This window comes from Panthera leo, chromosome A1 (genome assembly GCF_018350215.1).
Source record: "Panthera leo isolate Ple1 chromosome A1, P.leo_Ple1_pat1.1, whole genome shotgun sequence".
Lineage (NCBI taxonomy): Eukaryota > Metazoa > Chordata > Mammalia > Carnivora > Felidae > Panthera > Panthera leo.
Genome location: NC_056679.1, coordinates 143,028,755 through 143,048,208, shown reverse-complemented (window position 1 = coordinate 143,048,208; position 19,454 = coordinate 143,028,755). Strand labels below are relative to the sequence as shown.

Genomic DNA, 19,454 nt, shown 5'->3' with positions numbered 1-19,454 from the left:
GTTGTAGGGACTGCAGTAGAGAGGATTTTTTATGGGATAAACTAAGGAGAGAGAGATAAGAGACAAGGGAAATTTGGGAGGGTAAAATTGTGCTCTAAGGTTTATTTAAACTTTGACATGGAGGCAGTGAAAGACATGCAGAGTTATACGAAGTGTATGCTGCTCCAAATCCCTTCCCTAAAATATCTTAATTTCCAAACTGATTTTTCTCCTGGTATCTAATTCAGGGAACAGGCACAGAACTAAGGGAATGGGAATCAAGAGTACAAGCAACACTAATTCTGGACAATGGAACAATGCAGAGAAGGTAGGTGCCATAGTTGGAGCACCTTTGTTATGCCTGGGGTCACTGCTTCCCTGAGCAATAAAGAAGCCTAGAAAGTAAGGTAAGTGCTCAAAGGAGACAATCAAATGCCAAGTTTTCACACTTTGCTATCTTGAAATTTTATTCAGTTCAACTTTTACCTTCTGAACAAACTTCTGGTATCAGGATGTCAAGACCCTCAAAACAAACTGCCTTCCCAGTGTAATGCAGGTAATACCAGCAACATTGTGCCTGACCCAATCCTCCCAATTCCTAGAAGAATGGCCTTTCCACTAGACATAAGTAGGGAGCACCACTCTAATAAATATGGAAAAGAAAAAAAAAAAGTTTTTACAGTAAATCTAGCAAGGAAATGAAGTACCAATCAACATCCAACATCCAACATCCACATAAGGACATTGTACATTACTAACCCCACTGATAATCATTCCCACTATGCACAATAACAGTGGTGTTCTTGTTTCCTATTTTGACTATACTATACCATGAAACAAGACATGAAGCAATTTATACAAACTAATGATGCCCCTATCTTGCCTTTCACTCTACTATGCTCGAAAAACTCCATGAGATGCTAGGAGCTACAAAAATTAGAACTTTCAGAGTATCTGTGGGTGGAGTCACGCATTCAATAAATTCTCACTGGGCACCTGCTGGCTTGTCTGAGTTATGGACAGTATAGCAGTTAGCAATAAATGAAATGAGGGTTCAGTCATCATCAAAACCACGTACCGCACAAGAGACATAAATTAAAGGCAAGCTCAGCAAGCTGTCAGTCAAGACTAGCCCTTTTACTATGTGGCAAGGATGGAAAGTACATGAGGATTGGTACAAACAAACCTGAGTATATGAGGTTCTACCAATAACAGCTTCACAAATATGGAGAATACATATAAACACAAGGAATTATCTAGAATTCCACATTTCAGAACTCTTTGAAAACTAAAAACAGCTATAATTTCTTTGATGTCAAAACCTAATCTCGTAATCCATTTGTAGGAAGCTATCCAGAAAGGATGTGAATCCCTATTTATTCCATTTGATGAAAGTATGTTTCATTAATGGAATAACAACACTTGTCTGAAGTTATATGTCCTAATCTGTCTAAAATTTGGAAAACTTAGAACTCTAATAAAACATATCTGGCCTCAGAGATTTGAGACAATGGCTTATAGGCTTGTAGTATAAAGGGTTATGTTTTAGATTTAAGAGATAATATACATAAAACACTAAAGATAGGGCCAGAAACATTTTTAAACTTTTCTATTTATTTTTTTGTAATTAATATCAAAATATATTAAGATGACTAAAAGAGAATTTCATAAGTAATATAAAAACTTTTACAGTATTACCTAGCTTTTTCTACTTCAAGACTTTGAAATTTCTAACGTATAGATACAGAACAGACTATCTACATGTTTGTTAATAAATTAAAAACAAAAAAAGAGAGTCACTACCTGGACTAGCACCCTAGCTGCCCTACCTCTGTTCAGACTGTGTCCATCACACCAAAGCTTCTTGCTGTTGAAACTTCTTGGCAAGGTCCATTTGAAATACAACTGTCTGAAGCATGGGAATTGTATTTTTCCCATCTTTCTATTCCCTTCCTTGATACTTGCATAATATGTAACACAGATTAGAGTAATCGTGTCTAAGATTTATGGAGTTCTTACTCTATGTGCCAGGCATTATGCTAAATACTTTATATACATTAACCAATGAAATCATCACTTTCCTAAAAGGTATCTATTGATCTTATTTTATAGAGAGGTTAAGTAATTTACCCAAGGTTATGTAAGTAATAAGTTTGCAGAATCAGGATCTACATTATTCTGTCCAAATATGGTAGCCTAAAGTTACATGTGGCTTTTTAATATAAATTAAATTAAAATTCTGTTCCTCTGTCACATAAATCACTTTTCAAGAGCTCAATAGATAGATCTGAGTAGTAGGTACACTACTGAAAAGTGCAAATATAAAACACATCCATTGTTGTAGGAAGTTCTACTGAATAGCACTGTTGAGACCCTAAGCTTAGGTCCCCTAGGGTATACTATAAATGCTCCATAAATACTTAATGATTTAAAGAGAAATGACATGGGGGAATATAACCTTAAAAACAGTTTAGCTGTATGATTTTAGAAGAATAACAAAATTATGGATAGTGAGGATGCAGCCTCAGGATTGGTATGTATTTAGCTCAATATTCTAGCAGTAGATATATGTTCATAGAGAGGAACTCAAGGAATCAAAGTTTCTAAAAAACGTATGGCGAATGGTTGGCATTCTCTGCCAAGAAAAGAAAGCACATTGATACCTTTCTTAGAACGTTCAACAAGGAAGGACTGTCATCCAAAAAGTTTTCTGGTTAATTCTCTGTTAAGCAGAGAACATGCTAAACGAGATGTGATTGTATTTTCTGATGTTTCATCCTAGCATCTCAATCTTGGCATCTCCTATTTCAATTAATAACTACAAACAGAATCCCCTTATTTCATTAATAATCCTTATTTTAATAATACTTTTTACACATATACTATTCCTAACCCTGTGTCATTTTATGTATTTTCGTTTTGTTCTGTGGCTGTGACTAATTAAACTCACCCTGGGTTCTTTCAAAGGTCTTGAGCCAAAGAGACATCAATGTTTTCAGGAGTTTTTGATGGGAAAATTTGAACACCAGTGGCAATCTGGGATCAAAGGTTCAAGTACAGATGATTTGCAAACCGGTTAAATTTGTCTGCAGAACTGTAAGTATATGCATATTTCTCTCAGTAAAGAGTTCCTAGGTTTCAAATTCTTTTTTATAGAGAGCGAGTGAGCAAGAGAGCACAGACATATGCAAGTGGGAGGGTGGGGAAAAGAGACACAGAGAATTGCAAGCTGGCTCCATGCTCAGAGCAGAGCCCAAGGGGCTCGATCCCATTACCCTGTGATCATGACCTGAGCCGAGGTCAACAGTGAGATGCTCAACCAACTGAGCCACCCGGGCATGCTCGCCCCCCCCCCCCCCCCACACCATGCCAGCTTTCAAATTCTTAATAGTGCAGGAGTCTGGGACCTCAAAAGGGTAAGAATGACTACAATCAAGATCCAGAAACATTTATAAAGGAGACAGATTAAAAGAAATGGTATGTACTCCTAAAGCATATTTAAAGGAGTTAAAGAATTTAAATGTCAAATATAGTTTTGCTTATGTAGGTATAATTTAGTACTTAAGAATTTACAAGTTTAGCACTACACATATCAATTATTACTAAATATTTTTTAATATGTGATTTTTTTTTAATTTCTGATTTTAACTAAAAAAAATTTTCTTAATGTTTATTTATTTTTGAGACAGAGGGAGACAGAGTGTGAGTGGGGGAGGGGCAGAGAGAGAGGGAGACACAGAATCTGAAACAGGCTCCAGGCTCTGAGCTATCAGCACAGAGCCCGATGCGGGGCTCAAACCGATGCAGGGCTCGAACTCATGAACCGTGAGATCATGACCTGAGCCAAAGTCAGACACTTAACCGAATGAGCCACCCAGGCACTCCTCTGATTTTAATTTTTAAAGTATTTTATATTGTCACATCAGGAAGAAGTTTTCTCTTTAAGAACAAAAACAAAAAAAACAAGACACAATATACTGTATTTTTTTTTAAAGAACAAAAGTCTCCCCATAATTTAAATAACAGAGCAGTACTGTATTATCAAGTGTTCAATGGAAAATCACCTGTTTGGGATGGACTTAATTCATATTTGCTCTGTTTCTCATGAGTAATGTGGTCACCTTAAATTAATGCTAATAAAACTGGTGTAGTACATCATAGATATACATAAAAAACACAATATGTACATTATATACACTCAAGCATAAACCTGGCAAGAATGACTGGTATGTTTACCAAACCCTTTGAAGAATTTAAACACAATCCAGAACATTAAGAAGGAGACCATTAAGGTAATGGGGTGGCCCCAGGGAAAATGACCCCACAGGTAATCATCCTAGACTCCTGGGGCCCATTTTAGCCCAGCCCTTCCTCTACAACCCTAGACCGACTCCAGTAAGAACAATGTTCTTACAATAGCAAACAGTCAGAAATCTTACCCTAAGCAGTTCTTTTAGGCACTCTATAATTCACTGTCAGCCTGGTTAGAACAACAAAGCTAGCACATGTGATAAAGACAAAGAATGGTACTCAACTTCCCAGGCAATAAAATGCTAGGATTAAAACACACACACAAACCAAAAACCAAAAACCAAAAACCAAAACCTAGGATTTTACGTTTTAAAAGTTCTGGAACTTAGTATTTCAGACAGCTTGTGACATAAATGAGAAAGCTTACTAGGAAAAGGAGATTGCAATAGAAATGCTTCAGGGGAACATGAGTAGGACTGAAATCCTTGCAAAGAGATTCTGAATACAGAGTGAAAAAGTTCCAGGACAAGACAAGTTACAATTTTGCCTTTAACACTAGTAGCAAATAAAATATAAGGGGGAAAAAATCACAATTTAAAGTCATTAACAAAAAGATTTCTTTCTAGATCATACTCATTATACATTATAAGCTATCTCACTACTTTTTAACAAGAGTAGATAAGCATATGCACTTTTAAAATGTCAATAGGGACCAACTTAGCCAAAAAAATTTCATACAGCTGTACTAATAAAAGTGGAGACATTTTGTTTTTCCTTAGAGACTAAAATATACTACTGCCACATATAGCCAGTGTTCTAACAACCAATACAGTCAATCCATAGAATGGGAGCAAATATTTTCAAATTATGTATCTTATAAAAAACTTGTATATAGAATATATAAAGAAGTCTTTCAACTTAGTAATAAAGAAAACCACAATTTTAAAATGTAAAAGGTATGAACAGATGTTTCTCCAAAGAAGATAAATAAGTAGGGAATAAGCAAATGAAGAGATACTCAATATAAATACCATGAGGGAAATGCATCTAAAAACACAATGAGATACCACTTCACACTCAACCAAGATGCCATAATAAAAAAGACACATTTTAAGTGTTAATGATTGTGTAGAACAAGATGTGTAGAAATTCTAACTGTTGTACACTGCTGTTGGGAACAGTTGCTTAGGAAAACAGTCTGACAGTTCCTCAAAAAGTTAAACAGCAGTTTTCTCCTAGGGACATACCAAGATAAATGAAAACCCTATACTTGACAGGGTTCACAGCAGCATGGTTCATAATAGCTCCAAAAGCAGAAAGAGTCCAAATGTTTATCAACTGATGAATGCACAAAATGTGGTAATAACAATGTAAAGATCATTCTATCAAAAAACTAAATTAAGCATGCATGGTTTCCCAAACAAAAACTAAAGCAGTTGTTGACCACACTAAGCCAACCCTGAAAGAAATCTTAAAAGGGGACTGTGGGTGTGTTGGGGGAGAGGGACAACAAAGACTAGAAAGGAACAGAGACACCAACTTTACACATAACACAAAGACTCTGAATTCATATCTATCAATAGTCACTCCAAATATAAATGGACTACATGCTTCAATCAAAAGACACAGGGTATCAGAATGGATAAATAAAAACAAGACCCATCTATATGCTGCCTGTAAGAGACTCATTTTAGACCTAAAGACACCAGAAGATTGAAAGTGAAGGGACAGAGAAATATCTAGCATGCTAATGTACATAAAAAGCCAGAGTAGCCATACTTGTTATCAGACAAACTAGATTTTAAACCAAACACTGTTAAAAGAGATGAAAAAGAGGCATTACATCCTAATTAAGGGGTCTATCCAATAAGATCTAACGATTGTAACTATTTATGCCCCCAATGTGAAAGCACCCAAATACATAAATAAATTAATAATAAACAAAGAAATTCATTGATAAAAATACAAAAGCAGTAGGGGACTTTAACACACCATGTACAACAATGGATAGTTCACCTAAGCAGAAAATCAACATGAAAGTAATTGCCTTTTTTTTTTTTTAGTTTATTTATTTATTTATTTATTTGGGGGGGTGGGGGGAGAGGGAGAGGGAGAGGGAGAGGGAGGGAGGGAGAGAGGGGGAAGAATGAATGAATATGAATGAGTGGGGGAGGGACAGAGAAACAGGAAAGAGGATCCAAAATGGGCTCAGTGCTGACAGCAGACAGACTGATGGGGGGCTCAAACTCACAAACCAAGAGATCATGACATGAGCCAAAGTTGGATGCTTAACTGAGCGAGCCACCCAGGGGCCCTGAAACCATGGCTTTGAGTAACACATTGGACCAGATGGAGTTAACATATATTCAGAACATTTCATTCTAAAGTAGCAGAATACATGTTCTTTTTGAGGGCACAAAGAACATCCTTTAAGATCTCCTACTGGGTAACAAGCCCTCAACAAGTACAAAAAGACTGAGACAATACCACACATATTTTCAGACCACAATGATATGAACTTGAAGTCAACCAGAAGAAAAAATTTGGAAAGACCACAAATAACATGGAGGTTAAAGAACATACTACTAAAGAATTACTAAAGAATGAATGCAGTGGCTCAATCAGTTGAGTGTTGGACTTCGATTCAGGTCACAATCTCACAGTTCGTAAGTTTGAGCCCTGCATGGGGGCTCTCTGCTGTCAATGCAGAGCCTGCCTGGGATCCTCTGTTCCCTCCCACCCCTCTCTCTCTGCTGCTCACCCACTCACGTACTCTCTCTCTCAAAAGTAAATTAAAAAATTAAAAAATATATATATACATATATTTATTTATTTTACATATGGCCTACTGGTGAAAAGAAAGTGACTTCATGTTTTTCCAAAAATGACTTAATGACATAATGTATGATACAATACATTGCTGACAGTGCAGAGCCTACGTGGGATTCTCTCCTTCTCTCTCTGCCCCTCCCCTGCTTGAGCTCTCTCTCAAAATAAACATTAAGAAAAAGAGCACCAACTGAACAGTTGTGCCTAAACCATGAAATGTCATTATACACCATATAGGACACCATCTTAGGTTCATCCCTAACACGAGCTTTAATCTTCATTCATTTTTAAAACTACAGGTGACCCATGAACAACAAGGAGATTTGCTTCTTCTAATAGTTAGGAAAACTATCAGCAAATGACCATGTTGATTGAATACCCTTTCATAAGAAGCCATCTGCCCCTGATGAACACAGATGCAAAAATCCTCAACAAGATATTAGCCAACCAGATCCAACAATATATTAAAAAAATATATTAACCGCAACCAAGTGGGATTTATACCTGGGCAGCAGGGCTGGCTTAGTATCAGCAAAACAATCAATGTGATTAATTCACATCAATAAAAGAAAGAACAAGAACCACATGATCCTCTCAATAGATGCAGAGAAACCATTTAACAAAATACAGTATCCTTTCTTGATAAAAACCCTCAAGAAAGAAGGGATAGAAGGAGCATACCTCGAGACCATAAAAACCATATATGAATAAGACCCACCGCTAATATCGTCTATAATGGGGAAAAACTGAGTTTTCCCCCTAAGACCAGGAATAAGACAGGGATCTTCACTCTCACCATTGTTATTCAACATAGTATCGAGTGTATTAGCCTCAGCAATCAGACAACACAAAGAAATAAAAGGCATCCAAATCCGCCAGGAGGAGGTCACACTTCACTCTTCGCAGATGACCTAATACTCTATTATGGAAAACCCAAAATATTCCACCAAAAAACTGCTAGAACTGATCCATGAATTTAGCAAAGTGACAGGACATAAAATCAATGCACAGAAATTGGCTGCATTCCTATACACCAACAATGAAGCAACAGAAAGAGAAATCAAGGCATTGATCCCATTTAAAATTGTACCAAAACCCATAAAACACCTAGGAATAAATCTAAGCAAAGAGGTAAAAAATCTTTACACTGAAAACTTATGAAAGAAAGCTTATGAAAGAAATTGAAGAAGACACACACAAAAAAATGCAAAAATATTCCATGCTCCTATCCAGAACAAACACTGTTAAAATGTCAATACTACCCAAAGCAATCTACATATTCAATGCCAATACCTATCAAAATAACACCAGCATTCTTCACAGAGCTAGAACAAATAATCCTAAAATTTGTAAGGAACCAGAAAAGACCCCGAATAGCCAAAGCAATCTTGAAAAAGAAAACCAAACCAGGAGGCATCACAATCTCTGACTTCAAGCTATACTACAAAGCTGTAATCATCAAGACAGTATGGTACTGGCAAAGAACAAACGCTCAGATCAGTGGAACAGAATAGAGAACCCAGAAATGGACCCACAAACATATGGCCAACTAATCTTTGACCAAGCAGGAAAGAACATCCAATGGAATAAAGACAGTCTCTTCAGCAAGTGGTCCTGGGAAAACTGGACAGCGACATTCAGAAGAATGAACCTGGAGTTTCTTACACTGTACACAAAAATAAACTCAACATGGATGAAAAACCTAAATGTAAGACAGGAAGCCATCAAAATCCTTGAGGAGAGAGCAGGTAAAAACCTCTGACCTTGGCTGCAGCAACTTCTTACTCAACATGTCTCCAGAGGCAAGGGAAATGAAAGCAAAAATGAACTACTGGGACCTCATCAAAATAAAAAAGATTCTCAACAGCAAAGGAAACGAACAGCAAAACTAAAAGGCAACCGACAGAATGGGAGAAGATATTTGCAAATGACATATCACATAAAGGGTTAGTATCCAAAACCTATAAAGAACTTATCAAACTCAACACCCAAAAAACAAATAATCCATGAGGAAATGAGCAAAAGACATGAATAGACACTTCTCCAAAGAAGACATCTAGATGGCCAACCAACACATGAAAAAACGCTCAACATCACTCATCATCAGGGAAATACAAATCAAAACCACAATGAGATACCTCCTCACACCTGTCAGAATGGCTAACATTAACAACTCAAGCAACAACAGATGTTGGTGAGGATGCGGACTAAGAGGATCTCTTTTTGCACTGCTGGTGGGAATGCAAGCTGGTGCAGCCACTCTGGAAAACAGTATGCAGGTTCCCCCAAAAAACTAAAAATAGAACTACCCTACAACCCAGCAATTGCACTAAGTATTTATCCAAGGGACACAGGTATGCTGTTTCGAAGGGACACATGCACCCCAATGTTTTATAGCAGCACTATCGACAAGAGCCGAAGTATGGAAAGAGCCCAAATGTCCATCGATGGATGAATGGATAAAGAAGATGTGGTATACATATACAGTGGAGTATTACTCGGCGATCATAATGAAATCTTGCCATTTGCAACTACGTGGATGGAACTGGAGGGTATTATGCTAAGTGAAATTAGTCAGAGAAAGACAAATATCATATGACTACACTCATATGAGGACTTTAAGAGACAAAACAGATGAACATAAGGGAAGGGAAACAAAAATAATATAACAACAGGGAGGGGGACAAAACATAAGAGACTCTTAAATATGGAGAACAGAAGGTTGTTGGGGGGATTGTGGGAGGGGGTATGGGCTAAATGGGTAAGGGGCATTAAGGAATCTGTTCTGGAAATCATTATTGCACTATATGCTAACTAACTTGGATGTAAATTAAAAAATTTTTAAAAAGGCCATCTGTTCTGGTCAAATTTAATAATAAAGTGTTTAACAGTGTTTAAAGATAATGGCCTCAGAGGTAATAAAAATATTGTAATTAATGGTTTCAATATTTTCAAGCAAGACGGGGGGGGGGCGGTTATTCCACATTGCACTGGACAGTATGAGGATACTAAAACCACTGATGAACAGGACGATAATGAAAAAGTAAATTTTAAAAGATCATTTAGATAAATTTTAAATATGTCTATCAGCAACCTTTTCAAGGATTTGTAAAACTGGTCTTTTTGTGGGGGGGGGGGAGGGTTCATGAAGAGGTCTTAAATTAAGTACAGTCAAGAAAACGGACCTCTTTTGAACCTGTTTTGTGTTCAGTAATAAAATGGGAAACTCCAAAAGGTAATGGTTCTGAATTAGGATTTTTCTTTATTGCTCTGGGCAGTGCAACTTTTTAAATAATTGTCAGAGCTTTAAGGGGTGTCTGGTGGCGGTTAAGTATCCGACTCTTGGTTTTACCTCAGGTCACAATCTCACAGTTTCACGAGTTCAACCCCCCATGTCAGGCTGTGTGTTGGCAGCACCAAGCCTGCTTGGGATCGTCTCCATCTCTCTCCTACCCCAGTTGCAAGGTCTCTGTCTCTCTAAACAAACAAACCTTTTTAGAAGATTTTAAAAAATAACTGTCAGACCTTTGAACCTTACAGTACGAAACATTTAAAAGACAACAATGAAATTCTAATGTCAACTCTTTAAATAGTGTACTGCTGCCTACAGTCACACCGCGACGCTTATGAGAATACCTTATACGTCTCTTACTAGTGGAAAACTCAAATCAGAAGCCCCCATCTTGAGTATCATCTCATGGAAACACTGCAAAATTAACTGCCTACAGAGTCAGAAAATGCCAGTCCTGTACAAATACAAAAATCAAATAGCAAATCTTATCTTCAAATATTATATATTTTTCTGATGGTTTTTGTTACCTCTTCTTTGAGTGCATGTTTCCTCTGTTCCAAACAGATCTCTTTTGCTCTCATCATCTGCAAAGTCTCCTTAGAAACAGCATACTGGAGCTTTTCCATTCGTTCTGCAGCTGCTGCCCACGATGCTTTACCAAATTTCTTCTGATCTGCTCGCATTCGATCGTACACAGCTATTAATAATAATTTTTTAAAGAGACATTAAGACGTAAGACAACTTGATACTAAACAATTTGAAAGTTTCAGACTTCACTAACCACATACTTAAACATACAAATCCTACTCCCTTAGGTTTCCTATATAGCAGCTCTAAAACACAACTCAACAGTATCTTAGATTCTAAAATCATCACTAAGAAATCTAAATAATCATCCTCAGAAATTTCTGAAGATAAAACTGATTTGTCAGATTTTAAGACTTTTGTTTAAAATATGTATTTTGAGAGAGAGTAAGCACACAAAAGCAGGGGAAAGATGGGGGGGGGGGGGGGGGGGAGGGGAAGAGAGAGAAGAGGAGAGAATATTAATCCCAAGCAGGCACTGCACTGTCAGCAGGGAGCCGGGTATGGGGCTCAATCCCATGAACTGTTGAGATAATGACCTGAGCGGAAATCAAGAGTCGGAGTCGGACGCTTAACCCAATGTGCCACTCGGGCACCCTGATTTTCAAACTTTTAAAAATATTCTTCCATATGTTTAGTGTCATTAAATTCTAAGTTTTTATACTTTATTCTACAAAGGTTTATACTTTTTCCTGGGTATGCTAATTGAAATCAGTCATAACTATTTAAGATTATTTATTTAAATCCATGTGTTAAATTTGATCATTCTGAGTCCTCCAAAAATACTACAATGATCTGATGGAGCAAAAAACAAATCCTAGATGTTATCATGGAGCTTACTCAGAGGTTAGAGCTGGAACGGCATAATCAAGACTCAAAGAAAACATCTAGTTTCATCTTCCACCTCCCCCAAAAAGAAAAAAGAACTTTTTATTTACAACAACAGAGCCCTATGTCAAGAGATACTTCTTGACATCAAACAGCTAGTATCTTCTAGTTAAAGAAGTTTATCATTAATAATATAGTACAGTAGTGGCTTATCCTGGGTCCTTACGCAATAAAACCATCCTTATGCCCACCCACTTTAACAGGTCAGAGATACACTCGTTATAAAAGAGGTAGGCAATGTGATTAGCACTGAACATCATCTTTAAGTCAGTACACACTGATTAGTAGTATCTTTTATATGTCCAGAGGTAAATGATAATTAATTTTGTACTACCACTGTGTCCTAACCATCTTGTGCAAGGAAGTATATCTCAGTAATCTTTGCCTCAGAGTTTTATGAAATCTTAAAAAAAAAAAAAATTTCCAGTAACACAAGTACATACGTAAAACTTATAACTGTACAGGCAGGGTTATAACTAATAAGAGCAGTTTCTCAGGCTCAGCTCTTCCCTACCCCCTAGTCTCAATGCCCAATGCTTTTAATTGTTTCTGGTGGTTATTTCAATTAAAAAAAAAAAAATACTGCTCTTTATGAATTTACAATTAAAAACTATCTTTTGAGTTCCTATTAGATAAGAAATTTTGCTGACTTACAATCGCCTCTGAATATAGTTAAATCAATTATTTTGATTTCTGTTTTCCTGTGGCCTTCAAGTGCTAACACAAAAGGGTTAATTTTTTAGTGCATAACTTTGCTCTGAATCTCAGTTTTAGGCGAACAAGTAAAATCTATTCATGTTGGCTGAACAAATGATTCTGCAATTTTAAATTTCTGCCCATCTTTTAAAACTGTATTTTAATATTTCTGCAACCATAAGATCAACACAGTAGTACAATGTAGGGACGAAAAAGGATTTGAAGTGAAATAATTTTGAGTTAAATTCCCAATTCTACCTATAACTGACACATAACTTTTGGCAAAAAACTTAATTGTTCTTGGGTTCAATTCCATTGAGTTAGAAAAGGAAATATCGTACCTAAGTCTAAAAGCCTTTGTGGGAATTGAGAGAATGACAGTTACTTAAATGTCTCTTCCACTTCACATGGCACCATCACTTCCTCTCTACTTTAGTCTGAGGGGTAGCTCCCTGTCCTAATTCAGTCTCATGTTTTACCTACCACAACAGCTAGTCAATAACTTAGTATTCTAATACCTTGACTAGAACATATTCTTACATCTCACTGTTAACTCACTTCATTTAGAATTATTCTCCAACGGCTCAGAAATATGACAGTAATAAAGAAAATTGTGAGTGTACGATGTTTGCAATACCCCTAGAACAGTAGAGGATATCTCTACAACAGATTCTTCTCTCCCTATGATGGCAAGAAAAAAGATTCTTGCTAAGGAGACCATTTACATTATCAGAATAACAACTCTATTATAATGGTCTACAAAGATCAGTCAATGTAAATAAAAAAAAAAAAAAGGCTCTGAAGGCAATGCAGTTCTGGTATTCACAAAGTATCATGTTAAATCTGTAAGAAAAAAAAAAGTTTAATGTGCTAACATGTATACTTGTCAGAAATGAGCCAATTTAAGATGTTTTTAAAAGCTGAGCAGAAATTGGGGTGCCTGGGTGGCTCAGTCAGTTAAGCATCCGACTTTGGCTCAGGTCATGATCTCACCGTTCATGAGTTCAAGCCCCACCATCAGGCTCTGTGCAGACAGCTCAGAGCCTGGAGCCTGTTTCGGATTCTGTGTCTCCCTCTCCCTCTGCCCCTCCCCTACTTCTGCACTATCTCTCTCTCAGAAAAATAAACATTAAACAAAAAGCTTGGGGCGCCTGGGTGGCTCAGTCAATTGAACGTCCGACTTCAGCTCAGGTCATGATCTCTCAGTTCATAGGTTTAAGCCCCGCGTCGGACTCTGTGATGACAGCACAGAGCCTGGAACCTGCTTCGGATTTGGTCTCCTTCTCTCTCTACCCCTCCCCCAGTCGTGCACGGTCTCACTCTCTAAAAATAAACAAATGTAAAAAAAAAAAAAAAAAAAAACTAAACTAAAAAAAAAAGCTAAGCAAGAATATATCAAAATTAGGTTACATGTGGCTCTGTATAAGAAAGAAAAGAAGGGGCTGTTTTACTCTTCCTCTAAAAAGAGAAATTAGAAAGTCAACCTTGTTTTTGGAAACAAAGGAGGACTTTTACTCTCAGCAGCATAAAGCCAAAGAGAGATCTTCACTTCGCTTCTCTAACGGGGGGAAGGAAACACACTCAGGAAAGGAAAATTAAAAGTCCAAGCAAATATGTGTTTGGGTTCAAGGGCTTCCTGCTAGGATAAAGTCACCAGAATTGAGGTATAAAGAAGGCTACAGTGACTCTGATGAATTATTTGAAATCCTAGAATGATGTTAATCATATGTAAAAAATGTTTAGATTAAAACTGGAGAAGCACAGTATAAAGAACAATCATCAAAACTGTAAAGAACCAGAACCAACAAACTATAGGCCATATATGAGAACATACAATCACTGCAATCATGTAACAAACCATATATTAAAAAACTGATAGGCACACAAAGTGGCTGCAGAGGCAGTAGGATTACAGATGTGTGTGGGGGGGTTCCCCTCTAATATTCTAAATTTTCTGTAATGATAATATATTTTTAGCATAATGCAAACTTTTTTTAAATATTAAAAAGTGCATCTAGAAAGCAGACTCTAAACCAAATAGTATACATACAACTATTTCATATAGTTTACAGTAGGAAATGACATCTTTAAACATTTAAAGGAACTACCATTAATGTTTTAATGTATTGTTCTCTTAATTTTGTAAAATTAAAATTTTAGTTTTTAAAATTATCTTAATGCTCTAAGTTAAATACTCAGGAGTGGGACTGCTGGGTTATATGGTAAGCATATCTTTAACTTATATAAGAAACTGCATTCACTTTGCAGATTGCCTGTACAATTTTGCATTACCACCAGCAATAAAGGAAGGGTTCTTGTTACTCTGCGTCCTTTTCTGCTTTTGGTATTGTCAGTATTTTTTATTTTAGACATTCTAATAGGTGTGTATTGGTATCGCATTGTGGTTTTAATTTGCATTATACTAATGACTAATAGTCTTGGACATATTTTAAGTGCCATCTTTATCCTCTGTTCAAGCCCTTTCCACAGTTATTAACTGAATTGTTTTCTTATTGTTTAGTTTTAAGAGTTCTTTATATAGTCTGGATACAAGTCCTTTGTCAAATGTTTTTTGCAAATATTTTCTCTCGAATACTATCTTTTCATTCTCTTGGTAGTACCTGCCAGAGTAAAAGTTTCTAACTTTGGTGAAATTCATTTTATCAATTTTTTCTTTTATGGTTCATACTCCTCAATTACTTTAACAGTTTGTATTTGTAGTGCCACTGCTACAAACTCTGCTTAACTCTCTAGGTTACTAAGATTTTTCTCTTAGTTTTCTTCTGGAAGTTTCACAGTTTTCATTTAGATTTATTTTGAGTTCATTTTTGTACAAGGTGTGAGGTTTTGGTCAAGGTTCATGTTTCTACAAGTGGACGGCCAAGTGTTCCAATACCACTTATTGTTTCCCACTGAATTGTTTTATCAAAGAGTAAATGTCCATGTATTGTACATTTATTTCTTATTCTCCATTCTTTTCCATTGATATACATGTCTATCTCTTCCATTAATACCATACCACAGTAGCTCTATAATTTGTAAAGTCAGGTAATGTGATTTTGCTTGTGGTTTTCTTTTTTCCTAAACTGCTTTATGTATTTTAGTTCCTCTATGCCCTTTCATGTACATTACAATTAGCTGGTTTATGTTTATAAGAAAAAGTCCTGCTGGTATTTCCATAGGTACTATAGGTGTCTATACATCACTTTGGGGAGAACGGAGATTACTATGTTGGACATTCCAACATGTGAACACAACATGTCTATCCATTTACTTATGATAAAGAAATCAAAGACCTGTTATGTAATTGTAAGCATTCAAATTCTGTACATGTTTTGGTAGAAAGTCACTTGTTTAAAGAGTTTTAAAAAATAGATTCCATACAGTTTTCGACATAAACAATATTAACTAAAATGGGGACAATTTTATTTTTCTTGCCATATTACAATATTATATTATGTTGAACAGGGGTGGTGTTAAGAGTAAACATCCTTGACTTTGTACCTATTTTAAAATGGGGGAAACAATTTGGCCCTTCATTAAATGTGATGTTGGCTACAGGGTTTTTGTGGATGCCTTTTATCGAGTTATGGAAGTTCCTTTTCTATTCCTAGCTTGCTGAGTGTTTTCAACACACAGGATGTCCTATTTTGTCAAATGCTTTTTCGGCATCTAGTGATATGACTGACCATGCAAGTTTTTTGAAAAGACTAAAGCTTCTCAACCTCAACACTTGTGACATTGTGTGCCACAAAATTCTTTGTGGTAGGTTGGGCCGTCCTGTATAACATAGGATGTTTAACATAATCTATGGCCTCTGCTAGATACTAGTTAACACCCTGTGTAGCTATGACAACCAAAAAGGTCTCCAGAGACTGCTAAATGTCCTTTTGTGATACATTTATCTCTAGTTAAAAACCACAGCTTTAACCTTCAATTTGGTGGATTACATTGATTGATGTTCAAATACTGAATCAAGAAAAATCCTACTTGGTCACAAAGGTTAATTTCTTAAAAAATTTGTACAATACTTTAAGTTTGCCAATATGTATGCAGGATGCTGATCTGTAGGGTTTTTTAATACTGTCTTTATGTAGTTTAGGATTTAGGATATTGCTGATCTCAGTCATATAAATTCGAAGTATTCCTTCCTCGTCTGTATTTTTGGAAGATCTTGTGTGAAGCTGGTCCTACTATTCAAATGTGGTAAAAATTTGCCAGTGTACCTCTTTAGGCATAGAGAATTCTTTTTCTAAAAGGTTTAACTACAAATCCGATTTCTTTAATAGTTATAGGGATATTCAGGTTATTGATTTCATCTTGAATTGATAATTTTATCTTCCTACAAAAAATTGTTGCATTGGACGGTGGGGGGTGGGTCCTGTGTGGTTCAGTCAGTTAAGCATCTCACTTTGGCTCAGGTCATGATCTCACAGTTGGTGGGTTCAAGCCCTGTGTTGGGCTCTGTGCTGACAGCTCAGAGTCTAGAGCCTGCTTCGGATTCTGTGTCTCCCTCTCTTTCTGTCCCTCCCCTGCTGGCACGCTGTCTCTCAAAACTACATGAACATTAAAAAAAAGAAGAAATTGTTGCATTGAATCAGGTTTGCTGGATTTGAATGCACAGAGTTGTCTGCAATATTCCCTTATTATCTTTTTGGGCAAGGAGCACCTGCCTGCGTGGCTTAGTTGGTTGAACACCCGACTTGGGATCAGGTCATGATCTTGCGGTTTTTGAGTTTGAGCCCTGTGTCTCACTCAGAGCCTGGAGTCTGCTTCAAATTCTGTGCCCTTCTCTCTCTCTCTGCCCTTCTCCCTTTTGCTCTCTCAAAAATTAACATTAAAAAAAATTTTTCAATAAAATACCCAGAAGTGAACTGAGAATTGTGTAGAATCTAAATTAAAAAAAAAAAAAAATATGAAACTCTCCCAAAGAAAACAAAAGATGTAAATAAAATGGCAAGATATACAAACTATACGATTTTTTCAATCATATTAACATAAAAATAAAGTATTTACTCTTCTCATTAATATTAAAATCCGCCTGTCAAATTGTACAATATTACAGTTCTTATCAGAATTACATTAATTTTGGGGTGCCTGGGTGGCTCAGTCAGTTAAGCATCCAAGCCTTGATTTCGGTTCAGGCCATGATCTCATGGTTTGTGAGATGGAGCCCTATGCAGAGCCAGCTTGGAATTCTCTCTCCCTCTCTCTCTCTGACTCTCCTTTACTCATGCGTACTCTCTCAATCTCTCTCTCAAAATAAATTTAAAAAACATTTAAAAAATAAAATAGGGGCGCCTGGTTGGCTCAGTCAGTTAAACATCCTACTTTGGCTCAGGTCATGATCTCACAGTTCGTGGTTTCCAGCCCCGCATCAAGCTCTGTGCTGATGGTTCAGAGCCTGGAGCCTGCTTCAGATTACATGTCTCCCTCTCTTTCTGCCCATCCCCCACTCATGCCCTGTCTCTCAAAAATAAATGAATGTTAAAAATAATTATAAATAAAATAAATAAAATAAAAGCTGGTGGTGTTTACAAATATAATTTGTATACAGAAAGTTAAAATTTAGGAATACTTATAACAGATGTCTTTTGAGTTAACATATAACATAAATATAATAAAAATATCAATGAATATAAGAATCTCTTATTCATCAAAAGAAAAAAACAGCATACAAAAATAAGCAAATGTATGACTAATTGGAAATAAAGGATATGAAAATAGCATTTATTACATGAAAACAAAAAAGATCAACTTAGTAATAATCAAGGAAATGCAAAATTTAAAAACACAATACTATTTTTCACCTAGCAAACTATTTTGTGTATGTGTGTTAGTGACAATGTCAAATGATTCTGAAAAACCAAGGAAAGCATTCTCCTTTGGCACAGTGGCATTCTGAAGGAATAAACTGCTTCAAATAAACCTTTTAAGCAAGTGTGGATTTGCTAAAGGAATAACCTAAAAGCTAAACTGTGTTAATGTCAGGTAAAAAATTAAAACAGCAAATAGCAGTGGTTTTAAACAGCTATTGAAGGATTTCTGTGGCCCCGTGGAAGGAAGCGGGAAGAAATGGACCTTGACAGACCTTGCCCTATGTATCTCTTCATTTGGCTTGTCTTGATTTGTATCCTTTAAAAATGGTAATTGTTTGTGCTTTCCTGAGTTCTGTGAGTCATTGTAACAAATTATCAAACCTAAAAAGGCTGTATGAACCCCCAAATTTGTAGCAGTTGGTGAGAAGTGCAGATGACCTCGGAATCCTCTATAATTCCAAGTTGTATCTTCAATGGGGGCAGTCTTGTTGGGAACTCTGCCTTTAAGCTGTGGGGTCTGTAATTTGTTAGTCAGAATTGAATTATGCTATAATAATACCCCATTACTATTTTTTCAGGTGAGGTATATGTAAACACATGCCCCAAAAAGAAACTTAATTTCTTGATAGTAATCTTTTTCAATGGCAAGACTATGAATGGTCTTTATACACTTTTCTACAAACCTGCTGCAAACATAAAATATTTAAACCACTCCTTTCCAAAAATATCTAACAAGGATAACTTTACTAGGAAACTCACCTTTTTGTGCTTTAGCTGTTATTTCAAAATATTTGACAGTAAGATCCTGAATAGACAAAACAGCCATATGAGCTTTTCGCTGCCAATCAGCATCTTCTTTTTGTAGACTTTCAATTCTTCGGGGACCCAGATAGTCATTCTCCATAGAAATCTTTAGAGGAAAAAAAGAAAAATTAAGAAGTCTATTTCTTTATTCACTCCTTAAACATTTACTGAATATTTAGACATCAGGCATTGTGCCTGGTGCCAAAACAAAGAATGTTTGTATTTTCTTGCTCTAGAGTATAAGCTATTAATTTACAAAACAATTAACCCATTATGTTAAAGACATATTTTTTTAAATGTTTATTTATTTT

The 19,454-nt window shown here is 36.2% G+C and overlaps 1 protein-coding gene across 2 annotated transcripts in view; it reads right to left on the bottom strand.

The window, feature by feature from the left end:
• Positions 1-19,454, bottom strand: part of JMY (junction mediating and regulatory protein, p53 cofactor) — a 105,074-nt gene that overhangs the window by 32,668 nt on the left and 52,952 nt on the right. For both annotated transcript variants that reach the window (XM_042942036.1, XM_042942033.1), the window contains exons 3-4: positions 19,099-19,249; positions 10,879-11,048 (exon numbers count right to left, since the gene is read on the bottom strand). In XM_042942036.1, coding sequence (XP_042797970.1) covers positions 10,879-11,048; positions 19,099-19,249 — 321 coding nt within the window. The remainder of the gene's footprint in view (positions 1-10,878; positions 11,049-19,098; positions 19,250-19,454) is intronic.